The 14,545-nt window shown below is 42.6% G+C and overlaps 2 protein-coding genes across 8 annotated transcripts in view; both read left to right on the top strand.

Annotated features, from left to right (window-relative positions):
- Positions 1 to 6,052, top strand: part of LOC119736252 (glucose-6-phosphate exchanger SLC37A2-like) — a 40,093-nt gene extending 34,041 nt beyond the window's left edge. For 3 of the 7 annotated variants that reach the window (XM_038210293.1, XM_038210291.1, XM_038210292.1), the window contains one exon: positions 2,005 to 2,175. In XM_038210293.1, the coding sequence (XP_038066221.1) occupies positions 2,005 to 2,044 (40 nt within the window). In that variant the 3' untranslated portion in view covers positions 2,045 to 2,175. Of the gene's footprint in view, positions 1 to 2,004; positions 2,176 to 4,381 lie in introns of those variants that run through there. The other 4 variants (XM_038210294.1, XM_038210290.1, XM_038210296.1 and 1 more) reach the window with 3 other exon arrangements.
- A 274-nt stretch (positions 6,053 to 6,326) lies between these two features.
- LOC119736251 lies at positions 6,327 to 14,204 on the top strand. Its single transcript, XM_038210289.1, has 4 exons — positions 6,327 to 11,676; positions 12,074 to 12,250; positions 12,778 to 12,999; positions 13,428 to 14,204. The coding sequence occupies exons 1-4, from the start codon at positions 9,608 to 9,610 to the stop codon at positions 13,987 to 13,989; spliced, it is 3,030 nt and encodes a 1,009-aa protein (XP_038066217.1). The 5' UTR covers positions 6,327 to 9,607; the 3' UTR covers positions 13,990 to 14,204.
- The last annotated feature ends 341 nt before the right edge of the window (positions 14,205 to 14,545 follow it).

Raw genomic sequence — 14,545 nt, 5'->3', positions numbered from 1 at the left:
TGACGGATTCCAACAAAACATGCCGTTGGGGTTTGATGGGTTGAGCTCTGTTAGGGTCAATGATCGAGCATCTTTGCAAAAGACAAGGGAAAAAAAGAATCGCTTTCCACGAAGTGTTAAACCTAACCCACCTCACTCCTCCAAAATCCTCCTGGCGGTTTTGGAGGATTCTAGAGGATTGAGGATGAATGGTGATTGAATCAAATGAGGATTCTGGAGGATTGAGGATGAATGGTGATTGAAGCACATGAGGATTTTGGAGGATTGAGGATGAATGGTGATTGAAGCACAAGAGGATTTTGGAGGATTGAGGATGAATGCATTTTGAGGCAGGACTGTCTGATGATTTTGAAGGATTTTGCGTTGGTTATCCTTCATTTAAACACGAGTGCAAAGTTTTGGGATGAGGAGGATTTTGGAGGATTGAGGATGAATGCATTTTAAGGCAGGACTGTCTGACAATTTTGAAAAATTTAGGCGGAGTTGCAAAATTTTGGAGGATTTTGGAGGATTGAGGATGGTTGTAAGCAACAAGGGCCTAGGGGGTTAGGGTTAAGGGTCACATTTTGTCGCTTTGTTTCTGCAGCTAGTATGCCTGTGTGTATTAATTTATACTGACATGTGGCATTTGTATGCACTTTGAATGCATGTTGTTTTTCTCATAGTTTATTTTTCTTCTGTCTGTATTGCGCTTGAAAACCTTTCTATTCTAGCATGCATTCCATAAAACGGTATTTTCCAATTAAAAATTAAATTCATGCCAAAGTACATGTAGATTTGCTTACATATGTGTACATTGTGTAGTGTGTTGTGGTTAGTCAATACTTTCTGTAGTACATGTTTTAACACCTGTAGATAATGTGTGTTAGATGAAATAACTTCTTAATCTTCTACACGTACATTGTACATAACCCAATCATGTTACACAGCTCAAGCCGGGACGATATATACTAACTAATTAGCACCGCCCAACCTACTCCCCCCCCCCTCCCAAACACCCAACCAAAATAAAAACCCAAGCATACACCAAACCCAACCCTACCCAATCCAACCCTACCCAACCTAACCCAACCCAACCCAACCCAGCCCAACTCAACAAAGCCCAACCCAACCCGGCCCAACCCAGCCCAACCCAACCCAACCCAATCCAGCATAACCCAACCCAGCCCAGCCCAACCCACCAAACCCAACCTAACCCATCCCCACCCCACCCAAACCAGCCCCACGCAGCCCAACCAATCCCAACTCAATCCAACTGGGTCCAGCCCAACCCAACCCAACCTAACCCAGCCCAACCCAAACACAACCCAACCTAGCCCAACACAACCCAACCAAACTCAATACAGCCCAGCCCAACCCAAACCAACCCAAACCAGCTCTACCCAATCCAGCTCAACCCAACCCAACTCAACCCAACCCAACCCAACCCAACACCCAACCCAACCGAACCCAACCCTACCCTACCCTACCCTACTTTATCCTACCTTACCCTACCTTATGTAAAAATTTCCTGTAGCTACTTAACCCTGTGCAAATTGACCTGCTACCCTTTGGGCCCCAGGTTACCAAATTTTTTGGAAAAAAAATTGAGGGCCAATAACTTTCACCTCCTATCTAATCCTCATATATATAAATAATAAAGGAAGATCCTGTATCTAAAAGTAACAGGGAATTCATGGATCGATTGTGATTCTGGATTTTGAAAGTCATACATGTATCTGTACCTGTATTGGATACCTGTTGATAACCCTTGCATTTCTTTTATTCCCTGTTTCACTGTGAAAGGGGAAAAAAGGGACAATAACATTCTATTGGTGTGAATGCGCATGTCAAATGGATAGATGCATGTGGTGCCATAAGAATGCCAGTCATCAAAACTTTTCAAAAAAAAGTTGAAACCTGCCATTTTAAAATTTTTTTTAGTGAAGCTGCAGGAAATTTAGTTTAGATAATAGTTGCCATTCAGCCAATTCTTCCTTCGTTTTGGATATTTATGCATCACAGTACACTCACGTACCCTGCCGAAGTACCATTCAATAAGTGATGGCTTTTAAATGGTAAGTAAGAGATTTCCATCTGACATGAATCAAAATTGAGGATCTTTATTTTCAACTCGGCTTTACTTCCCAACTCATCCCATTCCAGCCCAACCCAATCCACACAAGTGTGTATTTGCCTGCAATCGGGGACCCCTTTTGTTTGTACTTAACTTTTTGGGAATACATGTACCTCCCATTTTAGACCTCCCTCCAAAAATTTGCATGCAAAGCCTACTCATTATGTTTAAATATGCTCACAACATGCTCCCTCCAATTTTTAATCATCTATTCTCATTTACTTCCTCTGTTCATTCATATGAAACATGTAGTTCATCGAAAGGTGATCTGTTTGTGAGAAAAAATAGAACTTCCTTTTTTAGAAACAGTCCATTTCAACGTGGTGTCATATACTGGAATGAACTCAACTTTGGTTTAAAAGAGTGTACTAGTGTGGTTTCATTTGCTAAAAAATTGAAAAAATCGATCATCAATACTTATACTTTTACTTAAAAAACATTTTCTTCTCTGCTTTGCTTAGTCATTATTTTACATATTGTACCGGGTCTCACTCTTAAACCTATTGTCCTGTCTTAGTCTGTGTGTGGTTAGTTGTTTAAGTTTTGTCCTGTCCCAGGGAAAGGTACAACGACAGTGCTTCACCTTTTTCCTTTATGTTGACATCATTTGATATTTACACTTAATTACATACTGTCTGTGAAGAATGTTTTGTTTATACATATATATTCGTGCAGTGCCTTACTGTAGACGAGCTATTGCCGCACTCATTTAGCACGGCATACAGAACTGGCCTCACTGGGTTTCAACTCTGCTGTAGGTAAACAGCAAAAAGAAACAAATGAAACCAGGCCAGAGGTTTTTGGAATGCACCTGTATTGCAAATACATGTGCTTGTTTGCCTGCTTGGTTGCTTGCTTGTAAGTTGCCCCTGCATATATGCTTGCTCCTTCATTCGCATGCTTCTTTTGTACCCGCAAGCTTTTACATCTTACTTTATTACTTGCACTCTGCAAATGATAATCCTTTTTGTAGGCAAGCTTGATTTACTTGAATATTTGACATCCATTTTGCAATTATTTTCTGTACTCGCATATCTTTGACAACCTGATTTGAGTTTATTCCCTGTGTGAATGTGAGAGCAACATCTGTGGGAAATATGGCATGATACTTTCCCTGATGCAAGCCTTTTTCAGAATAATAATAAGTATCTATAAAGTGCATGTATCCACCATTATTGGTGCTCATGGCGCTACATCATATTACCCAGCTCATTGGGCCAAGGAAACATTCCAAGTACCATCTCATCTCCCTGGGGAGTATACAGCTTGATGCTGTTGTATCAGCGCAAAGCAGCTTAAATCAACCACAATAACCATCTCTGCCCTCACAGGTACCCATTTACTCCTGGGTGGAGAGAAGCAATGAGTGACAAAGTGCCTTACCCAAGGGCACACGCACCATAGCCGCAGGCTAGACTCGAACCCACAACCTGCAGAATTACCCGCAGACCACAAATTCAATGTTCCAGACCACAAAGCCACGACACTCCATCTTGTGCTCGGCAAAAATCAGCGTAGATACAGTCTGTTATAAATATCTTAATTCAGTCTGCCTGTTTGTGAACAATTTCAGAGAAAAATGTGATGCAAAAACCAATACGAGTATCCAGGAAAAGTGCCATTCAACCACACCGACTCCATCCTCTACCCATTGGAAGAAATTCTGTCCATTTCTTTAGTTGCATAATATTGATTAATTTATGCTGATACTTGTGTGCTTTTTAGGTATAAATTCATCAGAATAAGGTAGATACCATCTCTACTTGCTTGTGGAATCAAAGTCTTGTAATGGATCCCACTTCTGACACCATCGTTGTATGGTTTTGTACAAACATGATCTTGTACATTTTGTACAGACCCTGCCCTAATTTTTTTATGGGTTTTGAGAAAAAAAAACACTCAAAACCATCAATTACTACCTTTACCCTTGACTACACGCAGACGCCCCCATATGATTGTACACAAAAAAAAAATTGCCAAAAAAAATTCCCCTACCTACCTTATTTTCGAATGCCATGTAATCGGAAGCAGAAGTCTTTTTTTTTTGGCCTTAGTGCCTTGCTTAAGGGCACAAGTGTCCAGGCAGGGCTTGAACCCACATTCTGTTGCCTCTGAAACACCAGAACATGAGTCCGGTGTGGTACTCTTAACCGCTAGGCCATGGCACTCCGCTAGGCCATCACTCCGCTAGGCCATGACACCCCTGGTGCGTGTTAACAACACTTTTAACTCTGCTTTACATGACGTTGTTTCTCTTTTGTCCAGGAGGTAAAAGGGAACGCATTCATCTACTTCAGAGGTGGAAAGCTTCCGATGATTCTCCCAAGTAACAGATGCTTTGACAAGGAACAGTATTGTCTGACAGCCAAGATTATATTTTTTATATTGCTAGCGAGAGAGGCTGCTTCAAGTGGAGCCTCCAGTAAGCACACAATTGTTGGTGTGCATGAGGAGTTTGTTAAGCAGGAACAGCTATTACCGGCTGAGGTTATAAGACCAACTTCTTTGCAGCCTTAAGCAGTGATACTTGCTAAGAACAAAAAAACATTGCTTTATAACAAATACAAATCACTATTGCTTGATGGTGGTCATCAGCCGATTTTCGCTTAGCCTGTAAATTTACTAAGCGCTATTTCCTGCTTAATAGCTCCACGATGCTTGGTCCTTGTTCTTAGTTATACAGTCAAGTCTCGTTAATACAAACTAGCCAAATTGTTTGTTATATCAGAATTTTGTATTAAGAGGAACATCAGTCCCATTCCTTGTGCACATAAATGCACAGTCGGGACCAAGGTTTTATGTTTGTTATAACCAGAATTTTGTATTAACAGAGTTTGTACTAACGAGAGTCGACTGTATTTGGCCTTGCATGTATCCTTAATAAGTAGATTTTAAGATGAAATTGAATGCCTAGCAGCTCATTGGAATTGGCACTGTGTCACCGTTGCCTTGGTTTTATACTAGTCTAGGAAATATTTTTTTAAAAAAGGGCTCATTTAAGGCAAGAAGAGGCATTTTCGAGTAGAAGTTGGTAACATAGCTATTTTACTATTTCACCTAATTCGGAGGTGCCGAATCCGAAAATGATGGTTACCAAGCTTGGATTTCTAGTGGAAATGAGCCTTATTTGCATAAATCTTTAATACCTGTCGTGAAATATATTTGTTCCTATATATGTGTATATTTTTTATTATTTTATTTTTTGAAAAGTTTATTTTGGTGATTCTACTTACACTTCCTGACTTCAATAACATAAATATAAAATAATAAAAAATATACCAAGATATGGGAACAACTATATTACACGACAAGTATAAAAGATTTATGCAAATTAGGCATATTTCCACTAAAAATCCAGCTGGGTAACTATCATTTTCGGATTCAGCACCCCAAAATTAGGTGGTACACGTATAGCTATGTTACCAACTTCTACTCGAAAATGCCTCTTCATGTAACAATTTTTGAAATATCGCCTAGTCTATACCCTTTATAAGTTGGGACTTTGAGAATTTAAGTCACAAAAAAACTTGGTTGTACGTACTTTGTTTTGTTTGTATAAAAGTCCATTCTTATTCTCAGGTTTCTTCGTATAAAAAAGGTACAACCAGCTGTGCAGGGAAACATTTTATTTTTGTTGTCCATTTAGTTTTATGTTTGTTTTGACTTAATACTTTTGTGACGATCTAGTCTATTTGTTTTTTAAAATTTCAAATTACTTATGTTAAGGTATAAGTTTTAAAAAAAGGGCTTCTCTTTATTGGGACGTTTTTGAATTGTTTTAGAAAGGGGTGGCGCATATCTGTCAAGGGCCACAAATGGAATTTGTTTTAATGAAGTCCTTAAAAATGACCCTATGTATCCCATTAACGTATTTTCATTCTTCATATTGCCAGGATGTTTGAGGATGTTTGATGACTGTTTGTTTTTTTAACATGAGTTTGGTCATTATTAAAGGGGAGATACAACATTTGCAAACATCAAAAAACGAAATGATCAAATTATCACGAAATACCTTACTGGATTGTTAGGGAATGACAGTCTAAAACATCCTGTAAAATCGTAGGTCCTGGTGTGCTGACATTTTCAAGAAAAATTGTATTTTTCCAACGCTGGTCGGCCGACCAGCATTGGAGAAAACTGGCTTTTTTTTCAAAAACTGCTCTTAATTTTTCATATTTAGTTATTCCGCATTTTCTTTGCAATTGATTACACACCTGTGAAGGAGTACAAGCCTGCTAGACTGATTCCCTGACCTTGCAAATCCCCAAAGTCTATAAATTGCTGTTTCTCTGAAGTGGGGTCAGGGAGCCAGACCACAAGAACATGATTGGTTTACTTGGTTGTTCCATCATCTACAAGTCAGTTTAACAATATTTGCTATAACATACTAATCCTCCAAATCCATTTATTTCTGCAAGTTGCAGCAAAAGCAAATGTTGTACATTCCCTTTAAGGCAGAAAGTTCAGTGTTAGCTGATTCCACGCCCAATGTTCCACAGTGTTTGGATATGTGGCTGTGGTAAATTTTCTGTGATTGGTTATTGATTGTTGTGTCAGTACCTGACAGTAAGTAGTCAGTGTGCAAAGGTTATGCCCAAATGTTTTCAATGAGCAAACTTTGGGGCTCACAGTTAAAACAGAAAACCCCTGAGCTGGCCTTAAAATATATCACAACAACAGCGCCCTCAGTTGTCCCAAAAAACAGTTGCTATCTATGTCGTCATCCATATGATGAGTGCAGTGTGAGTGTTCAACTTGCTTGTTTTTGTTTATTGCTTATTGCTTATTGCACGTCTCTACATTCCAAAACCACTGTGCATCAGTGGATTGCTCCTAATTAAAAGTCGATAAAGCTGTAATGTTATACATTGTACTGCCATATATATATATACAGGGCTGGTTTTCACCCCATACATAAAAAAACTCGACAGCCATGAGCAGCACTCCCCCTTCCGATTGGACGAAGCTCACGCGTGCGGATAGTACGTAGTACAGTTAACTTTCGTTAAAACAAACTCGACCGGACCTAGCCAAACTGTTTACAATGTACGGTGTATACACATGTATCAGCATTTTGCATTAACACGTACGTCTAGAGCTTCGGTCCCATTAATAATTGTACACATCAATACAGAGTCGGGACCAAGGCTTTATGTTCGCTGTAACCAGGATTCGTTTTAACAGAGTTTATAATAACGAGAATCGACTGTACTTTTCTGGCGGTTTTCAAATGTACATGTATTTCGACATGTTTACATTGCAATTTGCTTGGTTGGGTAAATACCACAGTGCCCATAGGTGATTATAGACTTGACCTTGTACCTAAACCAAAGTATGTCATGCGGGTTTTTTTCCCTGTTAAAATTTGCTTTTTGTTTTGTTTTGTATAATACAATGTATTTAAATAAAAAGTGCCCATTGCTTGTAAAATATCCACCCTTCTGCTTCCCAAAGACGTAATAGAGTGAATTATGAGGTGAACTGGGACCGGTCCGCGCCCTTTGGTACCTACATGTAACATTAATTTACTACGGATTACACCGTATAACTGCCAAAGCCTGTTGATGTGGTTTGATAGAAAGGGTGACCATTAATACTGCTACAGCTTGTGTAGCAGCCTTTTAAACCTGTCAATTGTACCAATATGAGGCCGGTTTAGAGACAGTAAAAACTTGTAACCTGATAGATGTTGACCCATATAGGGTTGCTGACTACGGATTGTCACTGAGAGAGGGTTAAATAGATTATCAATGCGGTTTTCAACTGCCTTCTTAGTATTTTAATGTCAGTGATGTTCATTTTAATGACGTAAACATTTATTTTTATACAATGTATATGTGACTTAACGATGTATCGATCTTGTAAGTTCGCTTTTCAAGCCATTGTAATGTTTCATTTTCAAAAATGTAAGTAACTATTAGCACCTGTCGATGTTTTAGAACGATTGAAAATAGCCAATTCTGTGTTTGCATAAAAGGGGGATTTTGCGTGGAAGACATTCCTGTCTTTATTGATGCACGCTTATACACGCACTAAACAAATACATGTATATACTTTTATAATAAATAAATACTTTTAAACGTTTTCTATAATAGTAACTGTGCTTTGTTGTGGAGTTCTTCAACGTAATTTCTGAAACTCTGATGAGACCGAACAAAATAGCATGTAATGCCATTAATCCCTATGTGGTCTACCACACAACAGGCCTGCATTTTGTATACATGTATGTATAATTCGCTCGTACCCCCGCCCTGCAAACAGGGCGCTGGTAAGGGCTGATGAGCTTCACAGAATCTTGTGAAGGAAGTACAGATTGACCTTCGCATGCAGCTAGCGCGCGCTACCCATGATGGGCACCGAAAGCTAATTTGTGTGACGCGTTCTACGTCACAGGTCACGCAAATCTATCCAATGAGAGCTCAAATGACGTCAGCCCTTACCAGCGTCCTGTTTGCAGGGCGTGGGGTATGAGCGAATATGTATAACAGAGTCGGAATTTGGGAAATCCAAGACGACGGGGGCGTGCTGGTGTAAGGTGTAGGTTTCCCATCTTCTGATTGGTCCATTACATGCATATATAATACCTTGTTCTCGACAACACAAACACAAGATAGGCTTTAGGCCTACGTCTAGTGAGAAATGTTCCTTCCTCCCTTTAGTTATTTAAAAGGTAAAATGAGAAGCGAAAAAAGCTCACTGACTCGAACTCGGATCACCTGATTAGAAGTCGGGACTATTTCCCAAACAGTCCACGAATCAGCTGCCAATCGTCGGCAGCTGACACCATGAAAGCCTTGGACATCATGAATATGCATAACGGAGAGGGAACGATAGAGCGCCCTCTCTGATATTGTCCGATCTCGTTTGGGAAAACAAAACTTCGCTGCCTGCCCGCCCGCGCCCGTCGGTGTCTTGCGTCATGGGCTTGAATGCAGTTGGATATGTATACATGTACATGTACACTATTCCAATTAATTGTCTGGAACTTCGAGCTAGAGTGATGGGTCATAATTATTTGAATTAAAAAAAAAAGACCTTGGCCAATGACAAGTCATTTCAAAAATAACTTTTCATGCAGCTGCCAATCGTGATGTCGCCAAAGATATAAAAAAAAACCCAAAGGCTGGGTTACTTTTCTTGTGGAAACTTTTTTTACACACGGTAACATGATACACTACGTTCTCAATACTGAATCGATTCGACTACCTCCACGGCACGCATCACGGCCTTAACGCAATAGCATGAACCGATGTCGGCCCTTATCATATCAAACGCTGACTGATTCGTTTACAATAATGTTGACTGTACAATGATGTCTGCAAACAGTACTTTGTGCTTATAATATAGCTCCATTGAAAATAGAAATGCACAGGTATTTTGTACACAAGACACCATGTCGTAGTTTATGTGCACGAAATCCTATAGGCTTTACGGTTCACCTCAACTTTGAAGTTGATCACTGAACGGATCCCGAATTTACATGGCTCAAAAATGGCAGCAGAAGAGAAAATGTTGTCTGGACGACCGGCGGATATGGCCCGAGAAACGCTTATTACTGATCTACTGACGTGCCAACTGTGCTTTAACAGGTATGACGACGCTAACACGGCGGCTAAATGTCTGCCATGCCAGCACGGTTTCTGCGTCGATTGCCTCGGTCGGTTCACTCGTGGCAAGCCTAAGTTCACATGTCCGGTCTGTCGGCGGGATACCACCGTTCCGGAGGGCGGCGTACAGGCTTTACCGGACAACTTCATCGCGAGACGGCTAAAGGAAGTGGAACACCTTCTGCTTGGGCCTCAGGACGTGACCAGGCCTCACCTCCGCTGTGGATCGTGCATCGCCGACGGAGGCCCAGCTGTTAGTGTCTGCTCGCACGCCGAGTGTGTTACTTTCCTTTGCCAGAACTGCGATCAGGCCCATCGCACGATGCGTAAATTCGACGACCACGTCGTGCACTCGATTGAGGATCTGCAAAAGCGGCCAGAGATTCTGACGTGCAAGGAGCATAGGCAGAAGCCCTTGTCCCTGTACTGTGATGAAGAGAGCTGCCAGAAAGTCATCTGTCTGTCTTGCAAAGCCGCCGCGCACTCTTCTCATCGCGTGGTCGATCTGGACAAGAAATCATTGGAGGTGAAGGGCGAATTGCAGAGCCTTGCTGCAGTTGTCGAAAGTAAAAAAACGTCCACGCACCATATTTCCGGACAACTCCAAACTGAAATCAATCGCACGAGTGAGCTGTTTGACGAAAGATCCGCCCAGGTTTCAGCATTCTTCGACGACCTCCACGAACTGTTAAAGAAAAGACACGACGCAGTCATCGGAGAATTGAAGAAGAGGTGTTTCGACATGACGAGGCACAATAGACATCTAGCTGACCGCGCTGAGTCTCTAGCTTCCCAGTTTGACTCAGCCTGTCAGTTTGCCGAGAGAGCCTGCAACATCGGTAACCCCGTGGATGTACTCAACAAAAGGGCACAAGTCATCTCTAGGCTGCACGAGCTAATTGCTCTCGATCTCGACACGATACTACCGTTTCATCCAACTGGAGACACAAGCTTCCTCTCCTTCGATGAAGATCGAGACCTCCTCATTTCTGATTTTGAGAGGCTCCTTCCGCGCCTTGGGCGGCTCAACGCATCCGGCGGCATTGCCACTGTTTCTTCCAAGGTGGATTTCGTTGAGCGTGCGGCTTCACCCCTGTATGCCAAGATCGTGCACAGAGTTCGTATTACCTCTGAAGATCCCTCTTGCTCCTTCGACAATCTCAGTGGGTGTCTGTATTCGTATTTACAGTCACCAGACGGTACTACCAGAGAGTGCTCAGATGTCGAGCAGTGCGGTGAATCCTTTGAGTTCGAGTTCAAGCCGTTGGAAGCAGGACCTCATCAGCTGAACATCAGCCTGTCAGGAGTTCCAATCAAAGACAGTCCATTCCTAGTAAACATTGAAGAAACCCCTCCCTTGACGTCCAACACTGATGACCAATCGCCTCCTGCAAGCGACATCAAAATGATAACTGATGTGACATGGCCGGATGCGTTTGTTAAATGTGAGCACACAATCGTCGTCAAATTCTCCGGCCTGGTGAGTCCCCAGTTTCGGTCCGACGTAACTGCGCGGTTTTTCATGCCCGATAGTCTCCAGGCAAGCCACGACCCCAAGACCCTCTCAGCTGAGGTCAACAATCACCAATATACCGAGGCACAAGTAATGACAACCGGAGAGATAGCAAACTACCGGGTTGTCTACACTCCACCGGTTGCCGGTAAGCTGATCATGTCTGTCTTCATGGACGGTCAGCCCATCGCCAACAGTCCCTTCGTCATCAATGTTAATCCACTGCACCCAGACTCTACCATAGTGTCCTCTCATTTGCTGGGAAAGTGCCCTCCTGGCACCGCTGTCCTTGACATGCCATACTCACTGACCCTTCAGACCTGCGATCATCATGGTAATGGGCTGACTTCCGGAGGCTACAATATCACAGCCGGTGTTACAACGTCCAGTTCCCAGGAACCGAAGCGACCAGATGCCGTCAAAGACAACCAAGACGGCAGGTGAGAAATGAGTATTTGAACAGTAGCACATACTTTCCGAAATTCTTTTTGGATTTATATTTTCAATCGTGTACTAGACTTTTAACAACACTCCAATTTCCCGGCACATAACATTTCCTGGTGCGCGCTTTTGCTTGTCTGTGGAAAATTTGCCGAGCAAACTATTTACGATTTCATACGAAGTGCGGAAATATTGTTCCATATCATGCGTTTTGTCTATATTATAGTCAGAGTTGATCAGTAAAATGATTAAAACTCCTGCAAAGTGTACACTGACTGGATTGACCTGAAATGCACAAATGACAAGAAACTGTCGCTGTGCAAGTTTGTGTGTTGTCTACTCAACCATGCATTTTTCCCCCAATATAACCGAAAATTTAATTTTCATATTATCCAGCTACACAGTGACCGTCGCGCCTCGTGCACCCGAGCCGCTTATCGTCAACTTTAAGATCTGTGGATACCCGTTGACGTCGGGAATGCCTTTGGTGATACCTGTCCAAGACAGCTTACCGTTTGAAGATCCTCCAGACGGCTACAAGAACCCATCGGGAATGGCTGTAGACATTAACAGGTATGCCTGATGACAACACCATGCGGCCAACATTTTTGTTTGCATATTTTTGCATATTCTCTAGAGGGAGGCGATGTGAAAACAATAGACAATCATCATGCACTTGTTTTGAAAAGGGCACTTGCACATCCGTGCATAATTGTAGACACGTTTTTTTTCCTCCGGACACTTAGCCTTCGTGAAATCAAAAAGCGGGGAGGGGGGGGGGTACCAATCTGTCGACGGGGGCGCTGTTCAAAACCGACGATTATGCAAACGAAGGGACAATGTATGGCGATGCATGCGTGAAATTAAAAAACGGCACCCGGAACGGCAGATGACACGGAAAAGGGCACCACTTCTTTTGAAAAAGGGCGCTTCTTCATAAAAATAAAAATATTAAAAATATTGGGGGGGGGGGGGGAGCGCTGGTGAAAAAAAGGGCACTTGAATGAAAAAAAGGCAATCTTTAGAAAATATTTGGGGTAAATACCCCTCTTGTGACGACTATTCCTGAAATCGCATTTTTTTTTGGCCTCACCCTGTAGGAAGACCGTCTATATCGCAGGCACTGTGCGAGCAGGATGCCACATTCATCAGCTGAAGACCGACGGCAGTTTCATGTCTGCCAAAACGATCAACCTCTCATTGCAATTACTGAAGAAGAGACAGCTGGATTTGGCGGTGACGCAGGATGGGAGTCTTTTGGTGTTGGTCCCTTACTTTAAACGTGTGGTAACCTGCGATTTCGATGGGAAAATCCTAAACAGGTAACCTAAATGTAGTCTATAGTAAAATGACGCTTATCATAAAATCCAGCGGTCGCCCCTGATATTTAGGCGCTATGTACAAACCACGTGCTCTCATTAAAAAGTTTTTTTCCACACCGTTAATTGTCATTTGCTTGGGATACGTAATGTGTGGCGCTGGTCTGCTAAAAATACCTAATGAAAATACCTAATAGCAGGGCCATAAATAGCCTCTACGTCAAAACACATGTTTTCCAACGTTATGAAATGTAAGATTTTATGTTGATTTCCTGTTGCCTTGACCTTCGCTGTGTTTACAACCAGAAACAACATTTTGCCGATCTGCAGACGAATACGTTACCTTTTAAAGGTTGCCACGAAATTCTGTAATTCTTTAAACGCCGTAAAATCTTAGCTACAAATAGCACCCTCTTGTGTTCTCAACCTAGGTGGTCTTGCTCAGAAGACAATCGTAAGCCTGTCAGTATCACCCTCTCTGGGGCGGATCACGTAATCGTTGGTGATGGTGACTCGCACAAGCTCTTCATCCATCAGCGCAAGGGCGAGATCGTGGTTCGCATCCAGCTGCCAGAGGGCGCCCTGTCCGCCGGGACGCACAACGTGTGCGTGGACAGCACACACGATGACATACTCGTGGTCACGCACTCCGAGCCGTACCAGATTCTGCGTTACACCATAAACGAAAATCTGGTCTGCACAATTGACTTGACCGCCAAAATCACCGAACAGGCCATGGCGGCGGAGGCAACGCCGGAGGGCGCCCTTATTCTCAGCTTGCCAAGAAGCATTCTGGTGCTGGCGTTTACTCCCGACCGTAAGGACATTGCGGTGGTCAAGGAGTTCAAGACGGACCACGCCTACACACGATTGGCTGTGATAGGAGATGAGTGCTTTGTTGCATTTGATCCGGCTGCCAAGCATCTGGCCAAGTACAGTTACTACCACGGACCTCTAAACCAACTGGACTTCCTTACAATATGTCACGTGTGAGGTCAGTCTAGTCACCCACGACGCACCTTCATCGCGAAGTAAAGCGAGTTTTTTTTAACACTTCAAGGGCCGGGGGCGGAGTCCTCAACTTTTTCCGTGATACCCTTGCAAAAAATATTCCCGACCAGAGTTTTCCTGACATTTTAGCCTTGAGTCTTGCGCATCCTTTCGATTCTTTTGATACCAAAAACATACACTTTCATAAATGGGTTGCCGCGCAGCGAAAAAAAAAAATCGAAAAAAAAAAATCGTGTACAAACACTGCCTTGTGGGGTACCGGAACAATGGGAGGTACCCCACAAGGAATGCCCACCGACTTGCGGGGTACCGTGTTTTAATTTTTTTTTTTGGGGGGGGGGGGTCCAATAGTCCACCCACACCTGGTCAAAACGGGATTATGACGCACCTGGTGAAAGCATCTATTCATTTGCACACAAGTTTTTATCGGTTGCTACGTGTTACCATTCAGCACTCCAGACTCAGGAATCACCGTGTTTCACAAACATATAGGTCTGGGAGCTGGATACTAAAAAAAGCCATAATGTAAACATTGCCT

Source organism: Patiria miniata, unplaced genomic scaffold, assembly GCF_015706575.1.
Source record: "Patiria miniata isolate m_02_andy unplaced genomic scaffold, ASM1570657v1 HiC_scaffold_29, whole genome shotgun sequence".
Lineage (NCBI taxonomy): Eukaryota > Metazoa > Echinodermata > Asteroidea > Valvatida > Asterinidae > Patiria > Patiria miniata.
Note: the sequence above shows the minus strand (reverse complement) of the source record. Positions and strands in the feature narration are given on the sequence as shown.

Coding starts and splice junctions, on each gene's coding strand:
- LOC119736251 (XM_038210289.1), top strand. CDS start 9,608: ATGGCAGCAGAAGAGAAAATGTTGTCTGGACGACCGGCGGATATGGCC. Junction 11,677..12,073: donor AAAGACAACCAAGACGGCAG/GTGAGAAATGAG, acceptor CATATTATCCAG/CTACACAGTGACCGTCGCGC. Junction 13,000..13,427: donor GATGGGAAAATCCTAAACAG/GTAACCTAAATG, acceptor TTCTCAACCTAG/GTGGTCTTGCTCAGAAGACA.